At 52.3% G+C, this 25,613-nt stretch overlaps 1 protein-coding gene across 2 annotated transcripts in view; it reads left to right on the forward strand.

Annotated features, from left to right (window-relative positions):
• SHROOM2 (shroom family member 2) overlaps nt 1-24,320 on the forward strand; it is a 130,497-nt gene extending 106,177 nt beyond the window's left edge. Inside the window, exons 6-10 of one of the 2 annotated variants that reach the window (XM_065915586.1) lie at nt 9,877-10,395; nt 13,268-13,789; nt 15,011-15,182; nt 18,629-18,901; nt 20,861-24,320. In XM_065915586.1, the coding sequence (XP_065771658.1) occupies nt 9,877-10,395; nt 13,268-13,789; nt 15,011-15,182; nt 18,629-18,901; nt 20,861-21,127 (1,753 nt within the window). In that variant the 3' untranslated portion in view covers nt 21,128-24,320. The remainder of the gene's footprint in view (nt 1-9,876; nt 10,396-13,267; nt 13,790-15,010; nt 15,183-18,628; nt 18,902-20,860) is intronic. The other variant, XM_065915587.1, reaches the window with a different exon arrangement.
• The last annotated feature ends 1,293 nt before the right edge of the window (nt 24,321-25,613 follow it).

Below are 25,613 nucleotides of genomic sequence, written 5' to 3' on the forward strand. Positions count from 1 at the left end.
CTTGTCCTGCCCAGCTGGGGTGACACGTGACCCGGTAAATGTATGCTGACGGGTGGGTGTTTTGGCATAAACTGAACGGTCTTCCAGCCGCATTGGGGTTTTGCAGGTTGAGGAAGCTAATACTCCGTGTGGCCCTTCAGCATGCATTTGCTTTACTCTGCAGTGCCTTGAATTCTCCTCCTCTTACACGCGTGAAAATGTAGCAAGGGGCAGGTGGGGAAGCCCTGGAAACAAAGATGCTGGCATTTTGTGTCCAGCAGGGCGAGCCTGTCTCTCCCCCGGTCCATGGCCAGTCATGTTTTCTGACTTTCCTTCCAGTAGGTTCAGCAGACAAGTCATTTCTGGGAGGGCCTGTAGACGTCCCTGGATGTCTGAAGAGAGCCTGAAGTTAGGTAGTTTTTCACCTTTAAAGACTCTGAGAATCCTCAGGATTCGTTCCTTAGAGGTTCACAGAGGCTTCTCACCGGCTCTCTTGGACCTCACAGTATGGAGGTCCATACATGTTCACTTTACAGGCTGCAAATGGGGGCTCAGGAGAGTGGATTCACACAGCTTCTGTGTGTGTGTGTGTGTGTGTGTTTAACTTTTTATTTTGTACTGGAGTATAGCTGATTAACGATGCTGTGATGGTTTCAGATGGACAGCAAAGGGACTCAGCCATCCATATACCTGTATCCATTCTCCCCGCCTAACCCCGCTCCCATCCAGGCTGCCACATGACCCTGAGCAGACTTCTCTGTGCTGCCCAGCGGGTCCTTGTTGGTCATCCATGGCAAATACAGCAGTGTGGATCCACACAGCTTCTTAAAGGGGAGTCCTCGCGTGCCGTGTGGCTGGACGTTTGTCTGGGTGGAAGTTCCTGCTGGCTCCTGTCACGTTGGGTGATGACAAGGTCCTGCAAGCCGGCACAGCCTGTGTGCTAAATTCCCCTTCCATAACACATCCAGATTCGTGGGTTGTCTTGTTGTGGTCATTTGCTACCAATATTCATGTGAGTGAAGACCTATATCTCACACACACTCGTGTGTAGTATCTTTGAGATCTGTTTATAGATAAAGTGGGCTCTTGTCAGCAGACTTGGCTTTTCTGTCTGCAAGAGGTGCTTGATGCATTGGAAGTATGCTTGCCAGATAGACCTCCTTAGGTGTTCTGTGATCAAGTGAGCTGCTAGCAAATGAAGTTCTCTTGGGTGCAGCTTTACATACATGTCTGTTATGAAGCCCAGCCAGTGGGCTCTTAAACACATTTGAGGGCCATTCAAAATAAAATAACAGTGGGGCTTCCCTGGTGGTCCAGTGGTTAAGACTTTGTCTTCCAAGGCACGAGGTGTGGGTTCAGTCCCTGGTTGGGCAACTGAGGTTTCACATGCCTTGTGACTCATCCAGAATTATAATAATAATAATAATAATGGCAAAGTGTCCAGTTTTTTTAAGTGGAATAACTGGAAATTCAAGGAAAGTATTTAACATGTATACATACATACACACCTGCATATATATGTATACACACATGCATGTTATATATGTATTCACAGAAGCATTTAAGTATATGTATGTGTACTCATCCACACATAAATGCATATGATTGATAGACATACAGGAATAAAGTAAAATTTTCATGTACAGTAAATATCTGAACCCTCTTGAGTAAATAACCTGTTTCTAAATATGGTTCAGCTGAGTAACAGTCAGACAATATTCTGAGATACGGTATTTTCAAAATTTGGGGTCACCTGCATTATGCTAGAAGGGAGACACTTAAAGCAGATGGTTTTCTCTTAATTTACAGAGATGCTAATGCTATTCTGAAAGTGAAAGTGTTAGTCGCTCAGTGGTGTCTGACTCTTCGCGACCACATGGACTGTAGCCCTCCAGGCTACTGGAGTGGGTTGCCATTCCTTTCTCCAGGGGATCTTCCCAACCCAGGGACCTAACCCAGGTCTCCCACATTGCAGGCGGATTCCTTACTGGTCTGAGTCACCAGGGAAGCCCTAAAACTGTATTTTAGTATCTTTTCCCACACAGTTTCCCTGAGTTCAAATGTGGCCCGTTATTTCATAAGCTTGAGGTTTGTTTTCGAGAACCAGGATTTATACTTATCTGGGGGTACGGTTCCCTAGGCTGTTCTATAGTCTTTAGTAACATTCCTTTCTTCTAAAGAAAAAAAAAATCTGTGTTAACTAATATTAGAACATTTTATTAAAAACAGAGGGACTTCCCTGGCAGCCCAGTGGTTAAGACTCTCACCTTCCACTGCAGGTGGGAATAGGTTTGATCCTTAACTCGGGTTGAAGAGTTAAGATCCCACCTGTCAAGCTGTGTGGCTCCCCAAAATTTAAATTACATAAGATATAAAAACATATGCAAGTTCTGGAAGGCAGAAGGATGACAGTGAAAATTGTCCTCAGGACCACATCCAGAGAGAGCAGTGTGTCCTCTTATACTTTATATACTTGATGTAAACAGCGTTTTTTTGCTTGTACACCTCTGGTGCCTGGCACTGGTAAGATCCGGCCGCCCAGTGGGAACACTTTGGGCTTGTAGGGATGTGTTCCTAGTCTTGCCCAGTGGGAAGTAATACCGCAGCAGGCATACGTGGTGAAACACTCCTCCTCTCATTCATTTCCTTAGGAGGAGAGTCTGAACATGGAATTGCCAAGCCGTCTTTTGGAAAAGACTTGGGGCTCCCCTGGTGGCCCAGGGGTTGAGAAACTGCCTTGCAATGCGGGGGGACGTGGGTTAGATCCCTGGTCGGGAGACTCGGTGCCACCTGCCTCAGAGCAACTAAACCTGTGCACCACAACTGGAGTGCCCGTGCCCAGCGACCCAAGACCCTGCATGCCGCAACAAAGACCCCAGGCAGCCAAATAAATAAATTAAAAAAAAATTTTTTTTTAATCTGTGACTTGACAGGCAAATCTGTTGCATTGTTGACCTGCATTTCCTTGGTGACTGGCAGAGTTGAACTTCTTTGTGTGTTGTTATCTGCACATTTGTCTTTTTTTCTTGTGTGCATTACTATTTGTCTTCCTGCTGACCTCGGGGCCTTGCTTTTTTTTTAAATTTTATATCGCAGCATAGTTGATTAACAATAATGCGTTAGTTTCACATGTACAGCAGAGTGACTCGGTATACACGTGCGTGTGTCTGTTGTTTTTCAAATGCTTTTCCCATTTAGGTTGCTGTAGAATACCGTAGAATACTGAACAGTTCCCTTGTCATTTATCTGTTTTAAATATAAATGTGTGTGCATGTCCATCCCTACCTCCCAGTCGGTCTGTCCCTCTCCCACCCTTTCCCCCTGGTAAACGTAAGTTCATTCTCTTAAGTCTGTGAGTCGGTTCTGTTTTGTAAATCAGTTTATTTGTACCATGTTTTTTGTTTTTTTTTAGATTCCACGTGTAAGCAATATCATATGAGATTTTTCTTTCCCTGTCTGACTGCAAATGGCATTGGTTCATTCTTTTTAATGACCGAATCATCTTCCATCGTATATGTGTGCCACATACATCCGTCAGTGGGCATTGAGGCTGCTTCCATGTCTTGCCTGTTGTAAATAGTGCGGCAGTGAATACTGGGGTGCGTGTATCCTTTCAAATCGTGTTTTTCTCTGCAGATATGCCCAGGAGAGGGATGACAGTTTCCTACGGTAGGTTTTTTGGTTTTTGGAGGAAACCTCCATACTGTTCTGCATTCTGACTATAGCAGTTTACATTCCCACCAGGAGTGTAGTGGGGTTCACTGGGTCCTCTCTTGTTCATTGTTCTTTATGTTGCAAGTAGATGCCCAAGGCGTATTGTGTGCCTTTCAAACACTGATGGTTGGTTGTGTCTGTCTATGTTCAGTTGTGTCCAACTCTTTGCCACCCTGTGGACTGTAGCCCGCCAGCCCCCTCTGCCCATGGACATTTCAAGGCAAGCATACTGGAGTGGGTTGCCCTTTCCTACCCCACGGGATGGTTGGTTGGGGTTAGATTTTTTTAATTGAAGTATAGTTGCTTTACAGTGCTTCAGGTGTATAACAGAGGGATTCAGTTACACCTATAGATCATTATAAGATATTGAATATACTTCCCTGGGCTATACAGTGGGTCCTTGCTTATATGTATGCTAGTGCATATCTGTTCATCCCAAACTCCAAATTTATCCCTGCTGTGCCCCGTTGTAGTCACAGTTTTGTATGTCTGTGAGTCTGTTTCTGTTTTATAAGTAAGTTCAGTTCTATCATTTTTTAAGATTCTGCATTTAAATGATATGATTTGGTATTTGTCTTTCTCTCTCATAATTATTTCATTTAGTATGTTAATCTCCAGGTCCATCCATGTTGCTCCATATGGCATCATTTCATTCTTTTTTTCATGGCTGAGTAATATTCCAGTGTGTGTGTGTGTGCGCACGCCATATGGCATCATTTCATTCTTTTTTTCATGGCTGAGTAATATTCCAGTGTGTGTGTGTGTGTGTGTGTGTGTGTGTGTGTGTAGCACATCTTTGTTATCCATTCATCTGCCAGTGGACATTTAGGTTGCTTCTATGCCTTGGCTGTTGTAAATGGTGCTGCTACTGGAGTCCATGTATCTTTTCAAATTAGAGTTTTCATCTTTTCTGGACATATCCCCACGAGTGGGATTGTTGGAGCATATGGTAGCTCTTTTTTTTTTTTTTTTTTTTTTGACAGTGCTATATAACTTGTTTCAATTCAGCCCAGAAATTGAACCCCGGGCCATAGTTTTGAGGGCTTCCCTGGTGGCTCAGCTGGTAAAGAATCTGCCTGCAATTCAGGAGACCTGGGTTCCATCCTTGGGTTGGGAAGATCCTCTGGAGAAGGGAAAAGCTACCCACTCAGGTATTCTGGCCTATACAGTCCATGGGGTCACAAAGAGTCAGACATGACTGAGCGACTTTCACTTCCCACAGCAGTGAAAGTACAGAATCCTAACCCCTTGACCACCAGGGAATTTACTTTTTTCTTTTCTCCCCCTGGAACTGTCAGGACTTTGAATGACAATCTGTGGAGGTGCACTTGGTTCACAAGTGGATGGTCACAAAGTACCATTGCTCTTGCTAGCAGCTCAGCAGAGAGGGGCAGAAAAGTAACTAAAACCATTGTTTTAAAAGCGCCCCCAGACTCTGCCCCACTTAAATGAAACCCCTCCCTAGCATTGTCATCATTGCCTGCAGGGTGCCTCAAAACAAGCGGTTACGTGTGTTTGTATGTTGCAAAAATTACTATCTTCCTTGACTTCTGGACCAGGGCTCGGCCCAAGGCCCTGGGTCGAAGTTTGGGAAGCCTGTCCAGGTGGATGACTACAGGTTGTTCCCTGCAGACTTAGTAGCTAGGGGTACCTCACTGTGTTTTTCGCACGATGATGATCTAGTTGGGGAGAGACAACGCCACGCCAAGGATGAAAACTGCAGGAGTAGGTTTTCATATCCCACGTGCGTAGAAAAGCGAGTGAGAAGGAATTGGGGGAGGAAAGATCCATAAAGCAGAGCTTCCCAACAGAGGTGTGACCTCCAGATGCCTCAGGGCGTTCTCCCGGACGCCCATGCAGGCGGGCATTTCGTCCCTGGTGCCCTCTGTCTGTCCGCCCATACCTGGCTTTCTGATGGAAAAAGTTTGAGGAGAGCTTAGGTGCACGTGTCTAAAATCATCACCCATGTTCCCTCAAGGGAACACCGTCAAGGAGAATTGGAGAAGTGGGGTTCAGGCTCAGACAGGATTGGCTCAGACACTCACATTTGGAAGGCTGGAATTCCTGATGGCTGTGCCATCCTTGTTTCCTGGATATGGCAGGAAATATAGTAATCTCACACCCCTCTTAGAGGAGCTTTGCTCGCACGGGTGGAATCGCTGCCTTCTCTGGAGAGACCACAGCACATCCTGTCTAACGCATTTTGCAAATGTGCAGTAAGTCACTTCAGTCGTATCCGACTCTTTGCGACCCCACGGACTGTAGTCCACAGGCTCCTCTGTCTGTGGGATTCTCCAGGCAGGAATACTGCAGTGGGTTGCCATTTCCTCCTCCAGGGGAATCTTCCCGACCCAGGGATCGAACCTGCGTCTCTTATGTCTCCTGCCTTGACAAGCGGGTTCTTGACTACTAGCGCCACCTGGGAAGCTTTAAGGCACTTTGCAAATAGAGCTCCTTTTTAATTAATCTTTTAAACATGAATCCAGATGGACAAAGGCACTTAGATATTAGCAATAAATTGTAGCTACTTTAATTCTCGGTTTCAATGAGGTGGTGCATATTTATTAAATAATAGGTACGTATTTATTAAATAATAGGTATCATTGAACTTCCCTGATGATCCAGTGGTTAAGACTTGGCCTTCCACTGTAGGGAGTGGGTTTGATCCCTGGTCATAGAGCTAAGACCCCACATGTCTAGCTGCAAAAACACAGGATATAAATAACAGAAGCAGTATTATAACAAGTTCAATAAAGAGTTTAAAAATGGTCCACATGAAGAAAAAGTTTTTTTGTTTTTTTTTTAGGGGAAAAAAAAAATTGGTACCAGGTGGTGTTGAGTGGGTCTTTGGATGCTAGATTTCAGGAGTTTTAGTAAGGAAAAAAAAAAAGTTCAGTGTTTTTTCTCAGTTCTTTGGAGTGAAACACTGGGGCGGCGTGCGGGAGTTGCCATGAATGAAGTTTTACTGTCTTGTAAGAGACGCAATGGTTTCAACCAGAGGCAGGCCCAAGGTTGGCTTTTCCCTGGCCGAGGTGATCGTTGGTGACAGGACATCTGAGCCAAGAGTCACCCTTCTCTGACGGTTGTCTAAAGGCCGTTCCGTCTTTTGTACGCAGACACCTGCTGGACTGTGTATTGTCCTCTGAACCATCCACTGCATCGTTGAAGCTGTGTGGATAACTTTGTTAAAAAATCAGTGACTTTATTTTTGGCTACACTGGCTCTCCATTGTTGCATGGGCTTTCTCTAGTTGCGGCGAAGTGGGGGGGCTACTCTCCAGGTGTGACACTTGACTTCTCTTGTCGAGGAACCCCCAGGCTGAGTAGTTGTGGCCCCCGAGCTTCGTTGCCCCACGACGGCAGGTGAAATCTTCCCAGCCCCCCAGGGATTGAACCTGTGTCCTGGGCACAGGCGAGTGGATTCTTAACCCCTGGACCCAGCAGGAAAGACTTCGCCTTCCAACTGCTGCCTGCCCTTTACTTTTAGTATTTTAATGGCCGATATACAAGGGTACCTTTCCTAGGCTGTTGGAGTTGGCAGAACATTCAAGTTAACTCTCATTTCAGCAGACTGACTTCCCCAGACCGCTCAATATGTGAATGTTTTTCTCAACATAATGCCTGTTTTGGCTGTTTTTTTCTGGCCTCCCCATGTGGCTTGTGGCATCTTGGTACCTCGAGCAGGAATGAACCCAGGCCCTCCGCAGTCAAGGCACCGAGTCTCAACCACTGGAACGCCAGGGAATTACCTGACTTTTTTTTTTTTCTTGTTTGTTTTAAACTAAATTCCCTAAACTGGGTTAATATTTTATTAACCAGGAAGTGAGTGAAGTCGATCGGTCGTGTCTGACTCTGCAACCCCGTGGACTGTAGCCTCCCAGGCTCCTCCTCTGTCCATGGGATTTTCTCCAAGCAAGAATACTGGAGTGGGTTACCATCGCCTTCTCCAGGGTATCTTCCCGACCCAGGGATCGAACCCAGGTCTCCTGCATTGTAGGCAGATTCTTTACCCACCTGAGCAACCAGGGAACTCAATTAAGCTGGAAGTGGAGAACAAACCTGCCCGCTTGTGGGGTCCTGGGGGGTGACTGGTGATCTAATGTCCTCGTCCAGTTACTGAACCCTTTGAGCTGCTGTCTCTGGGCTCACGAGCGTGACGGTTGCAGAGTCTGGCCCCAGCTAGACAATGGGGGACGCTGGGGGAATTGAGGGGGAAGTTCGTGGTCTCCTGTAGACCAGCCATGGAACCTGGAAGGGACCTTTCTCCTGAGGACACAGCAAGAGAAACACACCTAGGGCACTCAGCTCTCAGTGCAGCCGCCTGGGTGGGGTGGGGCCGGTTGCAATGGCCGGGCCTGGAGCAGGTGCACCTTCTGGGCTCCGAGTGGGTGCCGGGTGTGTGTGCAGAACTCTCCCGCCCCACACATCAGGTGGTAGGTGACGGCTCGGCTTGCAATTGTGCTCTGCCCGCTGGCTGGCTGATCGCTGCCCTCTCGTGGAGTCTCCTCTAACAGCTCTTCCCATGGACGGAAGGGTCTGTCCAAGGCTCATTTGATGGCTTAGGTCAGAAGAGTGTTTCAGGACAAAGCAGCAGATGCATGGCCGGCTCATTTGTTGGGAGTGTGGTTATTGTAACACCCACGAGCTTTAGTTATGGCCTGGATATATATATGCATGTGCAATATACGTCATAAAGCTTCAGCTTCCCCCGTGGCTCAGATGGTCAAGCGTCTGCCTGCAATGCGGGAGACCCGGATTTGATCCCTGGTTTGGGAGGATCCCCTGGAGAAGGGAACAGCTACCAAAGAATTGATGCTTTTGAACTGTGGTGTTGGACAAGACTCTTGAGAGTCCCTTGGACTGCAGGGAGATCCAACCAGTCCATCATAAAGGAGATCAGTCCTGAATATTCATTGGAAGGACTGATGCTGAAGCTAAAACTCCAATACTTCGGCCATCTGATGTGAAGAGCAGACTCACTGGAAAAGACCCTGATTCTGGGAGAGATTGAAGGCAGGAGGAGAAGGGGACGACAGAGGATGAGATGGTTGGATGACATCACCAACTCGATGGACATGAGTTTGAGTAAACTCTGGGAGTTGGTGATGGACAGGGAGGCCCGGCATGCTGTAGTCCATGGGGGTCACAAAGAGTCAGACACGACTGAGCGACTTCACTTTCACTTTCATATGTATGTACAGAATGCCTGCGTGTGTTTTGCCAAGGTAGGTGTGTGTGTCTGTCTGGATGCATGTTAGTACGTGTTGGGGAAAGCTAGAACTGGATATGGAAATGGATGAAAAGTCAAAGTGTTCATCACTCGGTTGTGTCTGACTCTTTGCGACTCCATGGACTGTGTAGCCCGCCAGGCTCCTCTGTCCGTGAGATTCTCCAGGCAAGAATACTGGAGTGGGTTGCCATTGCCTTCTCCAGGGGATCTTTCCAACCCAGGGATCAAACCAGGGTATCTTGCATTGCAAACAGATTCTTTACCTGCTGAGCCAAATGCCCAAGAGTGTGAAAAACATCAACGCCTTGGTGCAGCTTCCAAAACAAACAGTCTTTGTTTTTCTGATATTTAATCATAGGCTGCTGGTTTAAAAGGTTTTGTTAATGTATTTGCTGCTGTCTTAAAAAGTTGTATGAGTGAAAGTGAAGTCGCTCAGTTGTGTCCGACTCTTTGCAACCCCATGGACTGTAGCATACCAGGGATTTTCCATGGGATTTTCCAGGCAAGGGTGCTGGAATGGGTTGCCATTTCCTTCTCCCCTCCGTCCCAAAAGGTTTTATCCTTTGTATATGGCAATTTCCTGAAATAAGTCCCATGAAAATACTGTTGCAGTGTGAAGTGAGTGTTTCTCCATTTCACACCCATGTTTTGTTTAATGCTTGTGTGAATTGTGTTTTGCCCGCAAATGGCAGCGTGTGTGCCCACGTGAGCCCTGTGTGTACCTCCTCTCCTCTGGGTATGATGCGCCCGAGTACCCTCTAATGAGTGTTTGCATCTGATCTCTGCCCGTTTGCAGTTGCAGTGGGGACTGGCGTGCGCAGACATGGGTGGATTTAATTCTTTAAAGTCATTGAAGGGAGGTTATCCGTGCCCTTGACGGAAGGGCGTAGTCGGTTCGGGGAGGAGAGGGTTCCCTGGAACCCGTGGCTCATTCTTCTTCCTTGCTTCCCCTAGACAAGCAGATGGTCAGCCTGGGGAGGACTGCCCAGGAGCACTGTGGGACCCCCGGCAAACCTCTGAACCCCCTGGCGCCCGGGAAGGGCCCGAGGTGTCCCGGGAGGCCCGCGGCCGGGCGGGCACCCTCCCTCGCGACTACCGGTACCTGGAGCCGCGCGCGCCTTTGGACCCCCCCGCCCGGGGGCAGGAGCCCCGGCCCCTGAGCGCCGCCCTGCCGGCCAGGAGAGCCGCCCTGCAGAGGCCACCGCCGCCCAAGCGCGAGCTCCGGCCACCGCCGGGAGGCGCGCCCAGCCGGCCCCGCACCTCGGTGGCCTCCTCTGAGGCGGTGGACACGCGGAGCGTGCGGCGCGCGGAGGAGCCTGCTGCCCAGCCCCGGCGGGAGCCGCCGCTCCCTGCCCCGTTCCGGCCCCTGCAGACCTCCGACATGGACACGTCGCGCTCGCCGTCGCCGCAGTTCGCACCACAGAAGCTGACGGACAAGCCCCCGCTGCTCATCCAGGACGAGAATGCCGCCAGGTAGTGTCTCTCCCTACCTTCTTGCCCTGTTTAGGGCTCCCTGCAACGGTGGGAGGGTCCAGTGCATCCTCCCTGCGTGTGAACATGCGCGCCGCCCCCGCAGCCTTGACTCCACCCCCCATGCTGGGTCCTGGGACTAACACGGGGAAGACCCCCACAACCTCACACCCCCTCCAGTGGTCACTTGGATTTTTAATTTGCTGGTGACTTTGCTGTCCCCCAAGGGCCGGAGTGTCAGTGCGAGGGTCACAGTTCAGTCGCTCAGTTGTGTCTGACTCTTTGTGACCCCACGGGCTGTAGCACGCCAGGCCTCCCTGTCCATCACCAACTCCCGGAATCTACCCAAACTCATGTCCATTGAGTCCGTGATGCCATCCAACCATCTCATCCTCTCTCCTCCCCTTCTCCTTCTGCCTTCAATCTTTCCCATCAGCAGGGTCTTTTCCAGTGAGTCAGTTCTTCGCATCAGGTGGCCGGAGTATTGGAATTTCAACTTGACCATCAGTCCTTCTAATGCATATTCAGGACCGATTTCCTTTAGGATGGACTAGTTAGATCTCCTTGCAGTCCATGGGACTCTCAGGAGTCTTCTCCAACACCACAGTTCAAAAGTTAATGACAATGAAATAAAACCTGTTGCTCCGTTGCACCCTGTGGGGCTAGCTGCTAGCACCCTGGACAGTGCAGAGTATGGCTGTTTTCATCCCTAAGGGAAAGTTCTTTTGCATCTCCCTGCTGTAGAGTCTTGACTCTACAGTTGAAGACACTTGCCTTTTTGGTGATGCTGGATCTTCCCTGCTGTCGCGTGTGGGCTTTCTCTAGCAGCAGCAAGCAGGGGCTTCTCTTGTCACGGAACACGGGCTCAGTAGTTGCCGCACCCCGGCTTCATCTCTCTGAAGGATGTGTGGTCTCCGTGGACCAGAGTTCGAACGCATGTCTCCTGCATCAGCAGGTGGATTCTTTTATCACTGAGCCACCAGGGAGATCCCTGAACTTTATTTTACCCCCAAAGACAGCACCGCATGGACGTTAACTAATAGCATCCTGAGATTCCCCCCGGGGGAGAATATCAAGTGCAGCTTCATCTAGGGGTCAGCGCTGCCCTTGTCCGAATGCAGCTGACACTTAGAGGTCCTTTCTCTTGGGCACATTGAGGAGCTCTGAAAGGGAGGAGAAGCGATGCAGTGGTTTGAGTGGAGGGTGGAGTGTGTGTGAGAATGTTGCAGATGAGCTGACATGGGCCTCTTGGTTCTCGGGCCCTGATCTGGGACATGGTGGGCTCCTCCGAGGAACGTGGCTGAGTGTTTGTTCGGTACTCCTGACCTCTGTTGACTTTAGGAGGTGGGAGGGGGGGGGCTGGTGGTTTTCATTTTTTTCTTGCCCCGAGAGAGTGTGGATTTTCTCACTCTTGTCTTTTCCGAGAGCCTGAGAGGAGATTCCCCAAGCAGTGGCAATACTTGTTGACAGTATCCATTGGGGACATCTTGATGCCATCCAGTAGGCTCCCATTCGGTATGTCATTTTCGGGGACCAGCGAGGTTTTCCTGAACCAGCGTCATTTGCTGTACTGGCCTTTGTAGAAGACCGGGTTCTGGTCAAAGGAGCACAGCGGTGGGGCAGATGGTGACCATGCCACTCAGAGTTTCCTAGCCAAGAAGGTCAGCTTACCATGTACCGAGTTCAGTGTCTCCGTCCCCAGGGCCAGTGTTACAGGTTGGTGACAGCCTGAGAGGGTGGAATGCCTTTGAGATCCACCATGAACTTTGAGCCAGGGTTCATGAAGGGAGACCTGCTCCATGCCCGTCATCAGCTACCAACCAGACAGGGAGTAAAACACATCGATTGGACAGGGTCTGCGAGCAGCCTGGTGATTGTGCAGAGACGCTCAGGGTTCCCCTGGTGGCTCAGACGGTAAAGAATCTGCCTGCAGCTCAGGAGACATGGGTTCGATCCCTGGATCGGGAAGATCCCCCCTGGAGAAGGAAATGTAACCCACTCCAGTATCCTTGCTTGGAGAATCCCATGGACAGAGGAGCCTGGCGGGCTATAGTCCACGGGGTCGCAGAGAGTCGGACACGCCTGAGCGACTAACACACACAGACACAGATGCTCTTCTTTGGCCTGTGTGCCTGCTGACTGATTTCTTGAGTGCTGCCTTCCATTTCCTGTATCTTCCCCCTTCCAGTTAGCTCTACTTGGGGAGCCTTCTGGGGCACAGAGCAGCCCCTTTGTCCTGAGATACGCCTTCTCGAATTAAGTGGGTGGGTCTTGCGGTCTCAGTGTGTGCCAGTCCGAGGCAGGGATGCAGAGAGCAGCAAAGTGCAGCCTTCCCACCCTGCAGGGGATTTTAGAGAGTAGTCACTCGCTGAGAGTAAAAAATGCATCCACTCGCGTTCCAAAAGCGGTGTTATCCGGTATCCTGGCTTGGAGAATTCCATGGACTGTGTAGTCCCTGGGGTCACTAATAGTCGGACACGACTGAGCAAGTTTCACTTCACTTCACTAAGGCACTAGCAGTGGGGAGGGTTTCTATGCGTGGAGGGAAAAGAAGGCAATGAAGAGGGGTCTTGCCTGTTTTTCTCCTTGGGTGCAATGCTGGAGTTCTTCTGAAATTGAGCGCCTCGAGGCAGAGGAGGGTCAAGAGAACCAAGTTGAGGGGCCGGGGGCAGGAACTCCTAGACCTTGTCTCCCCAGTCTTGGAACATGTGACCTGGATGGGCCCATCTTTTGAGTTGGGCTTCCCTGTCTGGAAGGCACCTTCCTCCCACCCCTACCATGGGACCAGCCAGTTTGCTCATCTGAGTTCTGATCGTTGAGCCGTGCCTGGGCGCATGGCGTGTCTCCAGCGGACGGACGACCCTTGTCTTGGCAGAATCGAGCGGGTGATGGACAACAACACCACGGTAAAGATGGTGCCCATCAAGATAGTGCACTCGGAGAGCCAGCCGGAGAAGGAGAGCCGCCAGGCGCTGGCCCGCGTCCCCGAGCCGCCTCCGCTGCCCCGGGGCCTTGAGCGGGACCAGATCAAGACGCTCAGCACTTCCGAGCAGTCCTACTCGCGCTTCTGCCCCTATAGCCGCCAGGGCACCGAGCCCCAGCCCCCCGCCAGCGCTCCGGGGCCCCCTGCCAAGGACGACCGCGCCTCCCCTCCCGCGCTCAGCTACCTGAAGGCCAAAGACAGGACCGCCGACGACCTCAAGTCAGAGGAGCTGGCCCGCGAGATCGCGGGCAGGGATAAGTCGCTGGCAGACATCCTGGACCCAGGCGTGAGGATGAGAACCACCATGGACCTCATGGAGGGCATTTTCCCTAAAGACGAGCACCTCCTGGAAGGCGCGCAGCAACGGAGGAAGCTGCTCCCCAAGGTGCCCTCGCCCGGGATGGCAGAGGAGAGGTGAGTAGACCACCACCGCACCCCACCCCTGCCTCTCTCCTTCCCTGGGTGCGGTTCTAACCTCTTGGGCTTCCAGGGAGAGGGGCCACGGATGTATCTCTTATCTGTTCTCATGCATGCTCTCTGCTGACAGGTTTCTCCATAAGGGCTTGGCACTTTGGGACTTTTTTTTTTTTTTTTGACACCCTCCCCAAGTTAAAGGTCCATTCTGGGGACCGCGATGTCAGTTGGGCAAAGATGGGAAAAGACACGTTTCTAGCAGTGCCCATGGGGCTTTTTCTCTGCTGTCTGCCCTCAGGACACTTCGCAATGTCAGGAGATACTTCTAGTTGTCGCCCCTGGGAGAGTGGAGGTCAGGGATGGTGCTCATCGACCTACCGGGCACAGGACGCTGCCCATCCCGCACCACCCCCCCAACAAAGAATGGTCCAACGCCAAAGGTCATTAGTGCTGAGATGCAGAGGCTTGTTACATAGTGAAAGCTGAGGCTGTGGAGGATATGTGCTTAACAAAAGAGGCCTTCTGTTGTTATGTATTTAGCTGAGGGGGTGAATTTGCTGTAATTTATTCTGTATAGAGGGTGGGGAGGGGGGAGCTTCCCTGGTGGCTTAGATGGTAAAGAATCCACTTACAATGGGGGAGACCTGGCTTCGATCCCTGGGTGGGGAAGATCCCCTGGAGAAGGGAATGGCCACCCACTCCAGTATCCTGGCCTGGAGAATCCCATGAACAGAGGAGCCTGGTGGGCTACAGTCCATGGGGTCACGAAGAGTGAGACAGGACTGAGCTGCTTTCACTTAACATCCACATTTGGAGGCTGAAAGTCATGGGTGGCAGTAACATGTCTGCTTATTGTTACGGCCGGAGATATTATCGTTTCAGACTATCCCAGGGGATCTTTGGTCAGGAAGATCCTCTGGAGAAGGGAATGACTACCCACTCCAGTATTCTGGCCTGGAGAATCACACAGAGGAACCTGGTGGGTTACACTCCGCGGGGGGTTGCCAAGAGTGGGTCACCAAGGCAGTGGGTCGCCAAGGCAGAGTCTTAGATACTTGGACCACCAAGGAAGCCCACTCTGTCCCTGCTTCTGCTGTGTCCTCTCTCTGGCTGGTGTCCATTCGTCAGCCCCACGGTTCGCAGGTCCCAGCCCAGGTTTCAGGTGCATCTGTGGGCACACGATCAGAGCTAACGTGGACGTTCTGCCATTTGGTTCCCCAGGAGGGAGGAGACCAGTGTGCTGGCGGCCGCACCCTTGGCCACCAACTCCGCCTACTACAGCACGTCGGCCCCCAAGGCGGAGCTGCTGATAAAGATGAAGGACCTGCGGGAGCAGCAGGAGCCAGAAGAGGACTCGGGCAGTGACTTGGACCACGACCTGTCAGTCAAAAAGGTAGGGAGGCTGAAATCCGGATGAGAACGTGCTGGCGGGAGGCAGGTGGTGGCCCTTGGGTCCCCCCCAGCCTGGCCCTGCACCCTGCACCATTTGTGTTGGGCGCGATGCTGACGTTTGGGCCTGCGTGTGAAGCCCTTTGTGGAAGAGTCTTCTGTCTGAAGGAGGGCTCTCCACAGGACCTCCTTGCTCTCTCTCTCTCATAAGATCCAGTTTCAAAAGAACTTGGTGGCCACCAGTCTCTTTCATTTTAAGGTCAACCGATAGTGTCTCTTCTATTCCGGTTGAAACCCAAGAGATTTAACTATATGACCTTCGGCATGGTCCATGCCGTCTTTGAGTACCAATTTCAAATTTCTATGATCAGGTAATAAATCCAACAGCAGATCGTAAAGGGCTGTGTTAACCAAAAAGCAGCCATTGTTCAACTCCAGAAACTAACCCAGGCCCTTGGGGATACAGCAGCAACACGCAAAATAGTCATTCCTTCCCTGAAGGCACTACGTATTTGCAGCACAAGAACAAACACACAATACAGGGGCCACACCCGGCCCCCAACCTGCTGTTGTCAATAAAGCTTTATTTAAATACAGCCAATTCATTCATTTACATACGGCCTCTACATATTGTATTACATATGGCCTTTACATGTTGTGTTACATTTACGATACTGTAAGCGGTATTGAGTAGTGGCCGTGTGGCCTCTGAAGTCTAAGATATTCACCCTCTGGCTCTTTACAGAAAACGCTTGCACACATATAATGTAATTGATCAGAAAAGTTAAAACAGGGTGAAGGCATACAGAGGTAAAAGGAGTGTGATTGTAGAGAAGGCGCTGATGAGCTCATGATGCAGAAAAACCTGCAGTGACATGAGGGAGTGTCCGGTTCTGTCAGGGACTGGGTTGGGGGGGTTGGGGGCAGCACATACAAAGGCCCTGGGGTAGGAGATACGTGACATGTTGGGAAGGCAGCAGAGACCACTGGCGGGAGCACTGTGGACAGGAGGATGGGCAATTGTGGATGTAGGTCAGGGACCCAGGGGGCGGACCAGGAGGAAGGGGAATGGGAGGTGAGGTCAGGGAACAGTGGCTGAAGCTGTGTGGACAAGGAGGAAGGAAGATGGAACAGGAGGTCAGGGCCTTGTGGTGGGAGCTCCATGGAGATGTGACAGGCAAATTGGAGATAACAGTCTGGGACCCGTGGCCGGAGCTGTATGGACAGGGATGGGGAAGATTGAACTTGAGGTCACATGGACCCATGGCTGGAGCTGTGGACAGGGAGAAAGATGATGATCGGATAGGCCATCAGGAACCAATGACTGGAGACGTGTGGATAAAAAAGAACACGATTGGAGAGACGGTCAGGCTGCTTGAGCCCCAGCTGTGTAGGCGAGGAGGGACGATTGGCCATAGCGTCGTAAGACAAGTGGTTGGATCCATGTGAACAAGGATGCAGAGGTTTGGAGAGGAAGTCAGAGACCAGTGGGCTGGAGCCATGTGGCCACGGAGCCAGAGGATTGGAAAGGAAGTTGAGGACCAGTGGATGGAGCTCTCTGTATGAGGAGGAACAGGATTGTAGATAACTGTTAGGAGCAGGGGGCCAGAACCATGTGGTCAAGAATGAGGAGGATTGCAGTTCAGGTCGGTGACCGCTAGATGAAGCCGTGTAGACAAACAGAAAGGGGAATGAGAGATAAAGTGAGTTGCTGGAGCTGTGTGGATAAGGAGGAGGATTGCAGATGTGGCCAGACCAGTGGCTGGAGCTGTGTGGACAAGGAGCAGGAGGACTGGAGAGGAGGTCAGGGACTTGTGTCCGGAGATGTTTCAACAAGCAGGTGGAAAGATTTGCAATCAACAGTCAAAGGGGACCAGTGGCTGCTGCTGTGTGAAGAAGGGTGAGGCGGGTTGAAGATAAAGTCGGGACAAAGTGACTGGACCTGGGTGTGCAAGGAGCAGAAAGACTGGAGATGAAGTCAGCAATAACATGGCCAGACCTGGGTGAATAAGGATTAGGAGGTTTGGAGATTTTTAGGTCAGGGGCCAGGGGCTAGGGCCATGTGACAAAGAAGAGGCGGAATGGAGAGGCAGTTGGGGACCAGTGGCTCGAGCTGCTGGACTAGAAAGAAGAAGCTTTGGCTGGAGGTCAGGGACCAGCAACTGGACCTTTGTGGACAAGGAGGAGGAATTTTGGAGAGGAGGTCAGGAACCAGTGAGTGGAGCTGTGTGTATAAGGAAGAGTAGGATGGGAGAGAGGGATCAGGGTCCCGTAGCTGTTGCTGTGTAGTCGAGGCGGGAACATAAAATCATAGACAGGTGGCTGGACCTCTGTGAACAAGGATGAAGGGGGTTTGTAGATGAAATCAGGGACCCGCAGCTGGGACTGTGGGAACCAGGATGAGGAGGATTGCGGTTCTGGTCAGTGACCATTAGATGGAGCCGTGTCGGCAGAATGGAAGGGGTTTGAGAGAGGTTAGGGACCAGCTGTAGCTTGTGTAGACAGGGAGGAGGACGCTTGTAGAGAAAGTCAAGGGGCAGGTGGCTGGAGTTGTGTTGACATGCAGCAGGAGGATAGGAACAAAGGCAGGGACCAGTGGCTAGAAGCCTTCTGCACAAGGCCGAGGAGGACTGGAGAGGAAGTCGGGGACCAGTGTTTGCAGCTTTGGGGACAGAGGAAGAGGTCTGGAGATGCACTCAGGTGGCTGTGGTTGATGCTGTTTGGTCAAGGAGGAGGAAGATAGGAGATGAGGTCGGGGGCCATGGGTGGAGCTGTGTGGACAGGGAGGAGGGAACACATAGAAGAACTCAGGGACCTGTTTCTGGAGCTGTTTGGACACAGAGCAGGAGGTTTGGAAAGATAACCGAGGAGCGGAAAGGAAGCCAGTGGCTAGAGGCTCTCTGTACAAGGAGGCGGAGGACTGCGGATTAAGAAAGGTACCAGTGGCTGGAGCTGTGTCTACAAAAAGGACAATTGGAGATAATGTCAGTGACAGGGGGCCACGCCTGTGTGAGCACGGATGCGGAGGTTCATCAATTAATAACTCAGGGACTGCCGGCTGGGACTGCGTGGACGTGAATGAGGAGTGCAGTTCAGGTCGGTTCAGTTCAGTCGCTCAGTCGACTCTTTGCAACCCCATGGACTGCAGCACGCCAGCCTCCCTGTCCTTCACCAACTCCCGGAGTTTATCCAAACTCATGTCCATTGAGCCGGTGATGCCATCCAACCATCTCATCCTCTGCCACACCCTTCTCCTCCTACCTTCAATCTTTCTCAGCATCAGGGTCTTTCCCAATGAGTCAGCTCTTCGCATCAGGTGGCCAAAAGTATTGGAGTTTCAGCTTCAACATCAAGCTGCTGATGGGCCCGCAGGCCGGGAGGTGCGGGCAGGTGCAGGGGGGCGCTCGGGTCAGCAGGGCCGTGACTGAGTCCTGCACGCTGTACCCACAGCAGGAGCTCATTGAGAGCCTCGGCCGCAAGCTGCAGGTGCTGCGGGAGGCACGGGAGAGCCTGCTGGAGGACGTGCAGGCCAACAGCGCGCTGGGTGACGAGGTGGAGGCCCTGGTCAAGGCCGTGTGCAAGCCCAACGAGTTTGACAAGTTCCGCATGTTCATCGGGGACCTTGACAAGGTCGTGAACCTCCTGCTGTCGCTCTCTGGCCGCCTGGCCCGCGTGGAGAACGCCCTCAACAACCTGGACGACAGCACGCCTCCGGGCGATCGGGTACTTCCCTGGAGGCGGGACGGGTGGTGGTTGGGGAGGCCCCACGGGGTGTGGAGTGAACACCCAGAAGCCTCGCTGGGCCGGCCGTCCACCTGGTCACAGAAGATCTCTCTCGCTCTCTCCCTTCTTGTAGTGGGGGGTCGCCCCGAGATTCCCCGCGTTGTTCAGTCACCTGGTTGGGTCCAACTCTTTACGACCCCATGGACCGCAGCACGCCAGGCCTCCCTGTCCATCACTATCTCCCTGAGTTTTACTCAAACTCACGTCCATCGAGTCGGTGATGCCATCCAACCATCTCATCCTCTGTTGCCCCCTTCTCCTCCCACCTCCAATCTTTCCCAGCATGAGGGTGTTTTCCGGTGAGTCAGTTCTTGGCATCAGGTGGCCAGAACATGCTAGCATTATTTTATAGGTTCAGACTCTTGTCCGCTGAGTCGGTGATGCCATCCACAGGCTTATTAGTTAGCACTGGGGACCATGCCTGTGGTCCTCCTGGGCCCTGAGCCTTCACTATACCCCTCAGGGTCTCCATGTTAGGTCCTTGCTGGGCATGCTTGATAAGCTTCACTTTCCTAGAACCAGAGGCAGCGGTGGCCTGCAGCCTCCTCCAGATTCAGCGTAGGGGCCGGGCCTCCACTGTGACCAGCCTTGGGGGAAACTGTCGATGACAGGCACGCTATCGAGGGCAAAGAGGCAGCGTCAGACTGTGGGAGGCTCCCCTGTGTTTCCAGATAGAAAGCGGGACACGTGGGCGAGACGTGGACACAGGACGCCCTCCCTCCAGTTAGAGCTTTAGTCTCCATGGATGCCAACTGATCTCTGTGGCCCCTGTTTGGAGAATCAGCTGAGGTCTCTTTGTCTTTTGGTTGGAATTAATGAATTGCAATTAATCCTCCTCTCACTCAAACTGGCAGGTCAGGGTGTCCTTTAGCAGGGGGCAGGCGGCCCTGAAAGGTGGTGCAGACCACAGATACTTCCCGGGCTCCGGATCAGGGAAGTGGTATCTGATTTCAGCCAAAACCCGTCCCCGTCCCCCCCCCCGCCAAAACCGCCCATCAAGCAGCAGCCCTGTGCCTCCGGCCTCTCCTCGGGGCCCCTCCACCCCCGTGACACTCCGACCGGGTTTGGGGAAGCCGTTCGGGTTACCAGGTGGCGGAGGAGCGGGAGACTCTGCTGGTGTCAGAAGCTGGGACTGAAGAGGGGGCGTTCCCTGGCATGCGCCAGCCGCCACTTGGAGACTGTTTAATGCCGTTCCTTGCTCCCTATCTTGTTTTCACAGCAGGTTACGGGAGGGACGGTAGGTGTGCGCCCCGATGTAGGAGTGGGGGCGTCTGTGTGCCCCAGAATAGGAGCCAGGGCAGCTATGTGACCCGCCCCCCCACCTCCATCTCTCTTCTTCCAACCCGTTGTCCTTCTCACCATCCGCCTCTACTGGTGCCAGAAGGGTTTAGCAATCCTGCCCTCGGAGATCTCTTTAAATGCACTGCTTTGGCCCACTTTGCCCCCATCCACCGCGTTGTCAGGGAAACACCTTGGCGCACAGGTCCCTCCACCCGCGAGTCCTTCACTGCCTGCGCGCGAAGTTTTGGAATTTTCTGGGCGCGGATGGCTCTCATGTTCCTCCGGGTGTATCCGGACGGCTTGTGCGGGGCTGTATCTCGGCGCCTCGTGGCGAGGGGGCGGGCGGTATATCCTGGTGCCTCTTGCCGGGGTGTATCCCGGCGCCTCGTGGGAGGTGGGGGTGTCTGGGCGCCTCCTGCAGGGGTGCTCTGGGTGCCTCCTACAGGGGTGTATCCATGTGCCTCGTGGGGGGGTGTATCCGTGTGCCTCGTGGGGGGGTGTATCCAGGTGCCTCGCGCTGGGGTGTATCCGGGCGCCTCCCTGCGCAGGCGGTGGGAGGCGCTGGCCAGCACCCCCCAACCGGGCCCCAGCAGGCTTGTGCGCCTTCTGTCTGTCCAGCAATCCCTGCTCGAGAAGCAGCGCGTCCTGATCCAGCAGCACGAGGACGCCAGGGAGCTGAAGGAGAACCTGGACCGCCGGGAGGGCATCGTCTTCGACATCCTGGCCAGCTACCTGGGCCCCGAGAGCCTGGCAGACTACGAGCACTTCGTCAAGATGAAGTCAGCGCTCATCATCGAGCAGCGCGAGTTGGAAGACAAAATACACCTGGGTGAGGAGCAGCTGAAGTGCCTATTGGACAGCCTGCAGCCGGAGAGAGGCAAATGAGGGCGCACCCAACCCCCCCCCCCCCCCAACCTGGCCCACCCCGGAGGAGGAGGACGACGCGGATGGGGTTGGCGGCGTCATCAGCTCCGGTCCTGTGGATGCCGCTCCAAACCGTAGCCTGTATTTATGTCCTATCGCTGGGGGTCGGGGCGGGGGGGGGGGGTCCTCTCACGGCCAGGTGGCGGTCAGCAAAGTAATAACTTATATGTGTGCGTTTGGGATGAGTTCTTTAATTCTTAGGTTCCCTTTTGGAATGCTGAGCAGAGTGGCTCCCCCCGCCCCTTTGCTGCCGTGGCCCGGAAGCGTCCCCACGTGGCGCCGGGGCTGGGGTGCGCCCTGCGCGCATACGCACTGGGGTCACCCCCGTGGTCTCCACCGGCCTTGCGTGTGGACGCTGAACCCCGTCCTCCGCGCGGGCAGGAACGATCACGTCTCTTATGGTGCATGTGGGTCGGGGGTGGGGAGTCGCGTGGTGCACGAGCTGTCCCGTGGATCGCGGGAGGCGCCGGGGCTGGGGTGCGCCCTGCACGCGTACGCACTGGGGTCACCCCCGTGGTCTCTAACCGGCTTTGTGTGCGGACGCTGAACCCGGTCCTCCGCGCGGGCAGGAGCGATCGCGTCTCTTAAGAAGGTGCATGTGGGTCGGGGGTGGGGAGTCGCGTGGTGCACGAGCTGTCCCGTGGATCGCGGGAGGCGCCGGGGCTGGGGTGCGCCCTGCACGCGTACGCACTGGGGTTACCCCCGTGGTCTCCACCGGCCTTGCGTGCGGACACTGAACCCTGTCCTCCGCGCGGGCAGGAACGATCGCGTCTCTTAAGAAGGTGCACGTGGGTGGGGGTGGGGAGTCGCCTGGTGCACGAGCTGTCCCGTGGATCGTGGGAGGCGCCGGGCGGTTCTGTTCGCCCGTGCATCCGGAAGTGTTGCGCCATTCGTTCTGTCTGTCCTCTAAGGATGACCCCGACCCAGCAAAAAAAAAGATCATGAGGATGAGTATTATTTATTAATGTGTTAGAAAGGAGAATAGTTATCCATGCGGTTTAAAGACCAGCGGTCAAATGACGAGCTTTCAGCGTGCTGGGTTCACTCATGGTGAAATCGCCACTTGCACAGTGTACATGCTTTAAGGCGCAGGCAGAGGGACATACTGGTTTTTGTTCTTCTGGAATGACACCCGCGTGCAAATGGTATTTTTCCTGCAAAGTGAGATTACCTGGCTGAAAGTGTGTCCGGAGGTTATGTGCTTGCGAGTTTTGTTTTGATTTTTTTCCTTAAGGCCCCTGAGAGATTTTCCTCATTTACTTTCCCCTCCGCCCCCCCCAAAAACATTTCTTTGGTGTGTATATGATCGTGGATTATAATTGGCAGCTCCTCTCTTTTTGCTTCTCTGGATTAGTTATGGCAGTGTCAAGGCCACCTCATCTAAGAACCCGTGGTTTTGGCTTTCCAGAGGTCCAGGTGGACCATACAACTCCCAGACCTGGTCTTTCTCCACCACAGAGTTGACCACCGTCTGTTGCCCGTTTTGTCGTTTGATATTGCAAGGTGGTCGAGAGAGTCTCTTCACTAGAAAACACTGTCGGGCTGTTGTTTTCCAGTGGCCAAGTCACGACTAGAAGATATCTTGCAGATCCCATGTGCTGCATTTGCATCCAGAACGTATAAAGATCTTTCCAAGTTAACAGCATGAAAACAGACAGCCCAGTTAAAACATGAGCCAGAGACTTAAATAGACAATTCACCAAAGAGGCTATATGCATGTCAGTGGGCATATAGGTGTTCAGCCCCTTGTGGCTTGGTTCTCACGGTCTGATTTTTAACCTAATTGTCTGTGTTCCGTCCCAGTTGGGTGAGATGCCTGCATAATGGCGGGAGAAGCCCCAAGATAACTTCATGTCGGGGTGATATTCAGAGGTCAGATCATGTTACTCCTTGTTTCCTCTTATGCCCGGGAAACGAGTTTTCTGACAGATGGGGAGAGATAGCCCTTTGTCACCGGTGACCAGCGCCTTACCAAAGACAGAAGCACACAATGTCTTATTAAAGGACACTACTCCACACCTACAGAGCCAGAAGGACAAGCTGTACTGGCCACGGTGATATCTCTGCAGCCCTGGTGGGAACCGACCTGGCAGGCTTCAGTGATGCCGGCAATAAACATTGCTTTGGCAGCCCACCCACGCCAGAGAGAAGGGCCTTTTCCTGCACTTTTTATTCTTATTAAATTAAGCTGTTCCTGACTTGAAAAACCCCTCTTCTGCCAGTGAAGCGTCATCCTCCTCCCCACGTGCTATGGTCACTTGCTGTGAAAATGGGTCATGGTGGAAAAGATAAAGCTGGCTAACCATGGATCCCCCGCCCCGCCTTTCTCCCTTGGGGCAACAACCACAGTGATGTCAGTGTGTTTTGATTTTCATAAAGCTTTTATCTGTGATTCCAGCCCTTCTCATACAGTATTGTGATCATTTTGATGATACGTCTGTAAAATGTGAAAATAGAGTTTATGCCTGTATCCAGCTTTCCGGTGTCTTTTGAAAACATTGTCTTCTACACAGCAATACACAGGGCTCTGGTATCCTTTAAACGAAGCCCATAGAATCACAACGGTCCTGTCTGTTTCTCCATCTGCCTCATAAATGTCTGGTTGGCGGGGACCCAAAGATTTCAGTGAGTCAGTGTGCATAACTTTGTATATAACTATATTACTGCACATACAATCTGGTGCTAACCTTTCTCCCATGGCATTCCTGGGTGGTGGGTGATGGCTCACCCTGGGTCATCACTCAGCTGAGACGTGCTCTCTGTATCTTGAGGTTGCAGTCAGGGGCCTTGCCGGATACTTTGATCATGCCTTCCACTGTGGAAGATTTGTACTGATTTCATGCTCAACACTTAACACTTACCTCTCAACAGATCATCCTGCTTGACCTTAATAAAATAAATGATATCTTTCAGTGAATGGAGCGTGTCTTTGTCTTGCATCTTTTTTAAGAATTGGAACGTCCTTCTCGTATGTCAGATCCTTCAGCCACTGTAGATCGTGGGGTTGAATCTGTATACACAGGTGTTTGACTGTTTCTGCCTGATGAGTTCAGACCAGTCCGTCTGCAGCCAGGAAAACATCAGGGACACAGGTTGTATCAGTCAGCTGTTGCTACAGCCATGCTATGTAACAACCGCTATAAACTTGCAGCAGGGTGCAGGGAGAAGTATTCCTTTAGAGGAGAAATTTGTAGATCCACGTGCCTGTCGTCTTGCGTTTGGCCTGGGCACGTCCATGGCACATGACCGGAGAACAAGCTCAGTCACATATGTGCTTGCCCTGGGTGTGGTTATGGCGCACCTGCTAACCTTCCACTAGCACCTGCTGAGTTCCATTGCTGCAGCAAGTCCCGCCCAACCTGGAATCCAGAAGGTGCGGCATGTGTTCCACTCTGACTGCAGGGAGCTGTGAAGCCCTGGGGTCATTGGTGGAGCCCCGTCATCTCCCATGCTGGGCGCTGATGCCGAGTAGCACCCTGCGATCCAGGACCCGAAGCCAGGTTCCTGGAGCCAAGCCACCTCTGTCACTTGAAGGTTGTATGGCTGTGAGCAGGCGCTAGCCTCTACACCCCTCGGCTTCCTCCTTTGCAGCCGTAGGGAGAGTAAGCGAGCTGATAACGTCAACCTGCTTGGAAGCCGTGCCGGGTCAGGGGAGTACCGCACGGAGGGAGGTGTTCACACCTCTGGTGCTGTCACTGCAGCCTGGGTCTGGAGGAAAAGCATTTTCTGCACCCAGACGCCCCTGTCAGAACCACCGGAGGACAGATGGCAGCTGCTCCTGGTCAGCAGTGGACAGACGGTTCTGTTTTCGGAGCAGGTTGGTGGGACCTGGAGGTCAATCAGTTGAGAGAAAGGCATTCTTCCTTATTTCTTTTTTCTTTTAATAACTTTGCTTGTTGAATTTTGGCTACTCTTGGGTCTTGCTCGCTGCTCGGGCTTTTCTCTAGATGTGATGTGCAGGCTTCTCACATGTGGGCCTGTCGTAGTGGCATCTTCCCAGATCAGGGGGCGAACTCTGTCGCCCGTATCAGTGGATTCTTTACCACTGAGCCACCAGGGAAGCCTGAGAGAGTCGTAGGAAGAAGTACTCAAACGTAGGAGGTGAATTTTTATTTGGGATGGGGCCCTTCACAGGTACTCCCTTCTCCTGTTTCTTCGGCCGAGTCCTTCCTTCCCTGTACAGGACAGGATGCCGAGGCTCTCGGGGACCTACCATGCCAAGTCAGGTGAGGTGTCGGTGTATCCCAGCCCCCCCCTTCACATCTCTCCAGTTTCCTTTTTTAAGAAACAAGATTCCTAATTACATATTTTTGTCTTTTTTTTTTTTTAAGTTGAAGTCAAGTTGCTTTAAAATGTGGGGCCCATCTCTGCTTTATAGCAAACTGACTCAGTGATACACACAGAGACATTCTTGCTTTATAGCCTTTTACGCTTTGTCACAGGATAC

The sequence above is a fragment of the Muntiacus reevesi genome, chromosome X, assembly GCF_963930625.1.
Source record: "Muntiacus reevesi chromosome X, mMunRee1.1, whole genome shotgun sequence".
In the NCBI taxonomy this organism is placed as follows: domain Eukaryota; kingdom Metazoa; phylum Chordata; class Mammalia; order Artiodactyla; family Cervidae; genus Muntiacus; species Muntiacus reevesi.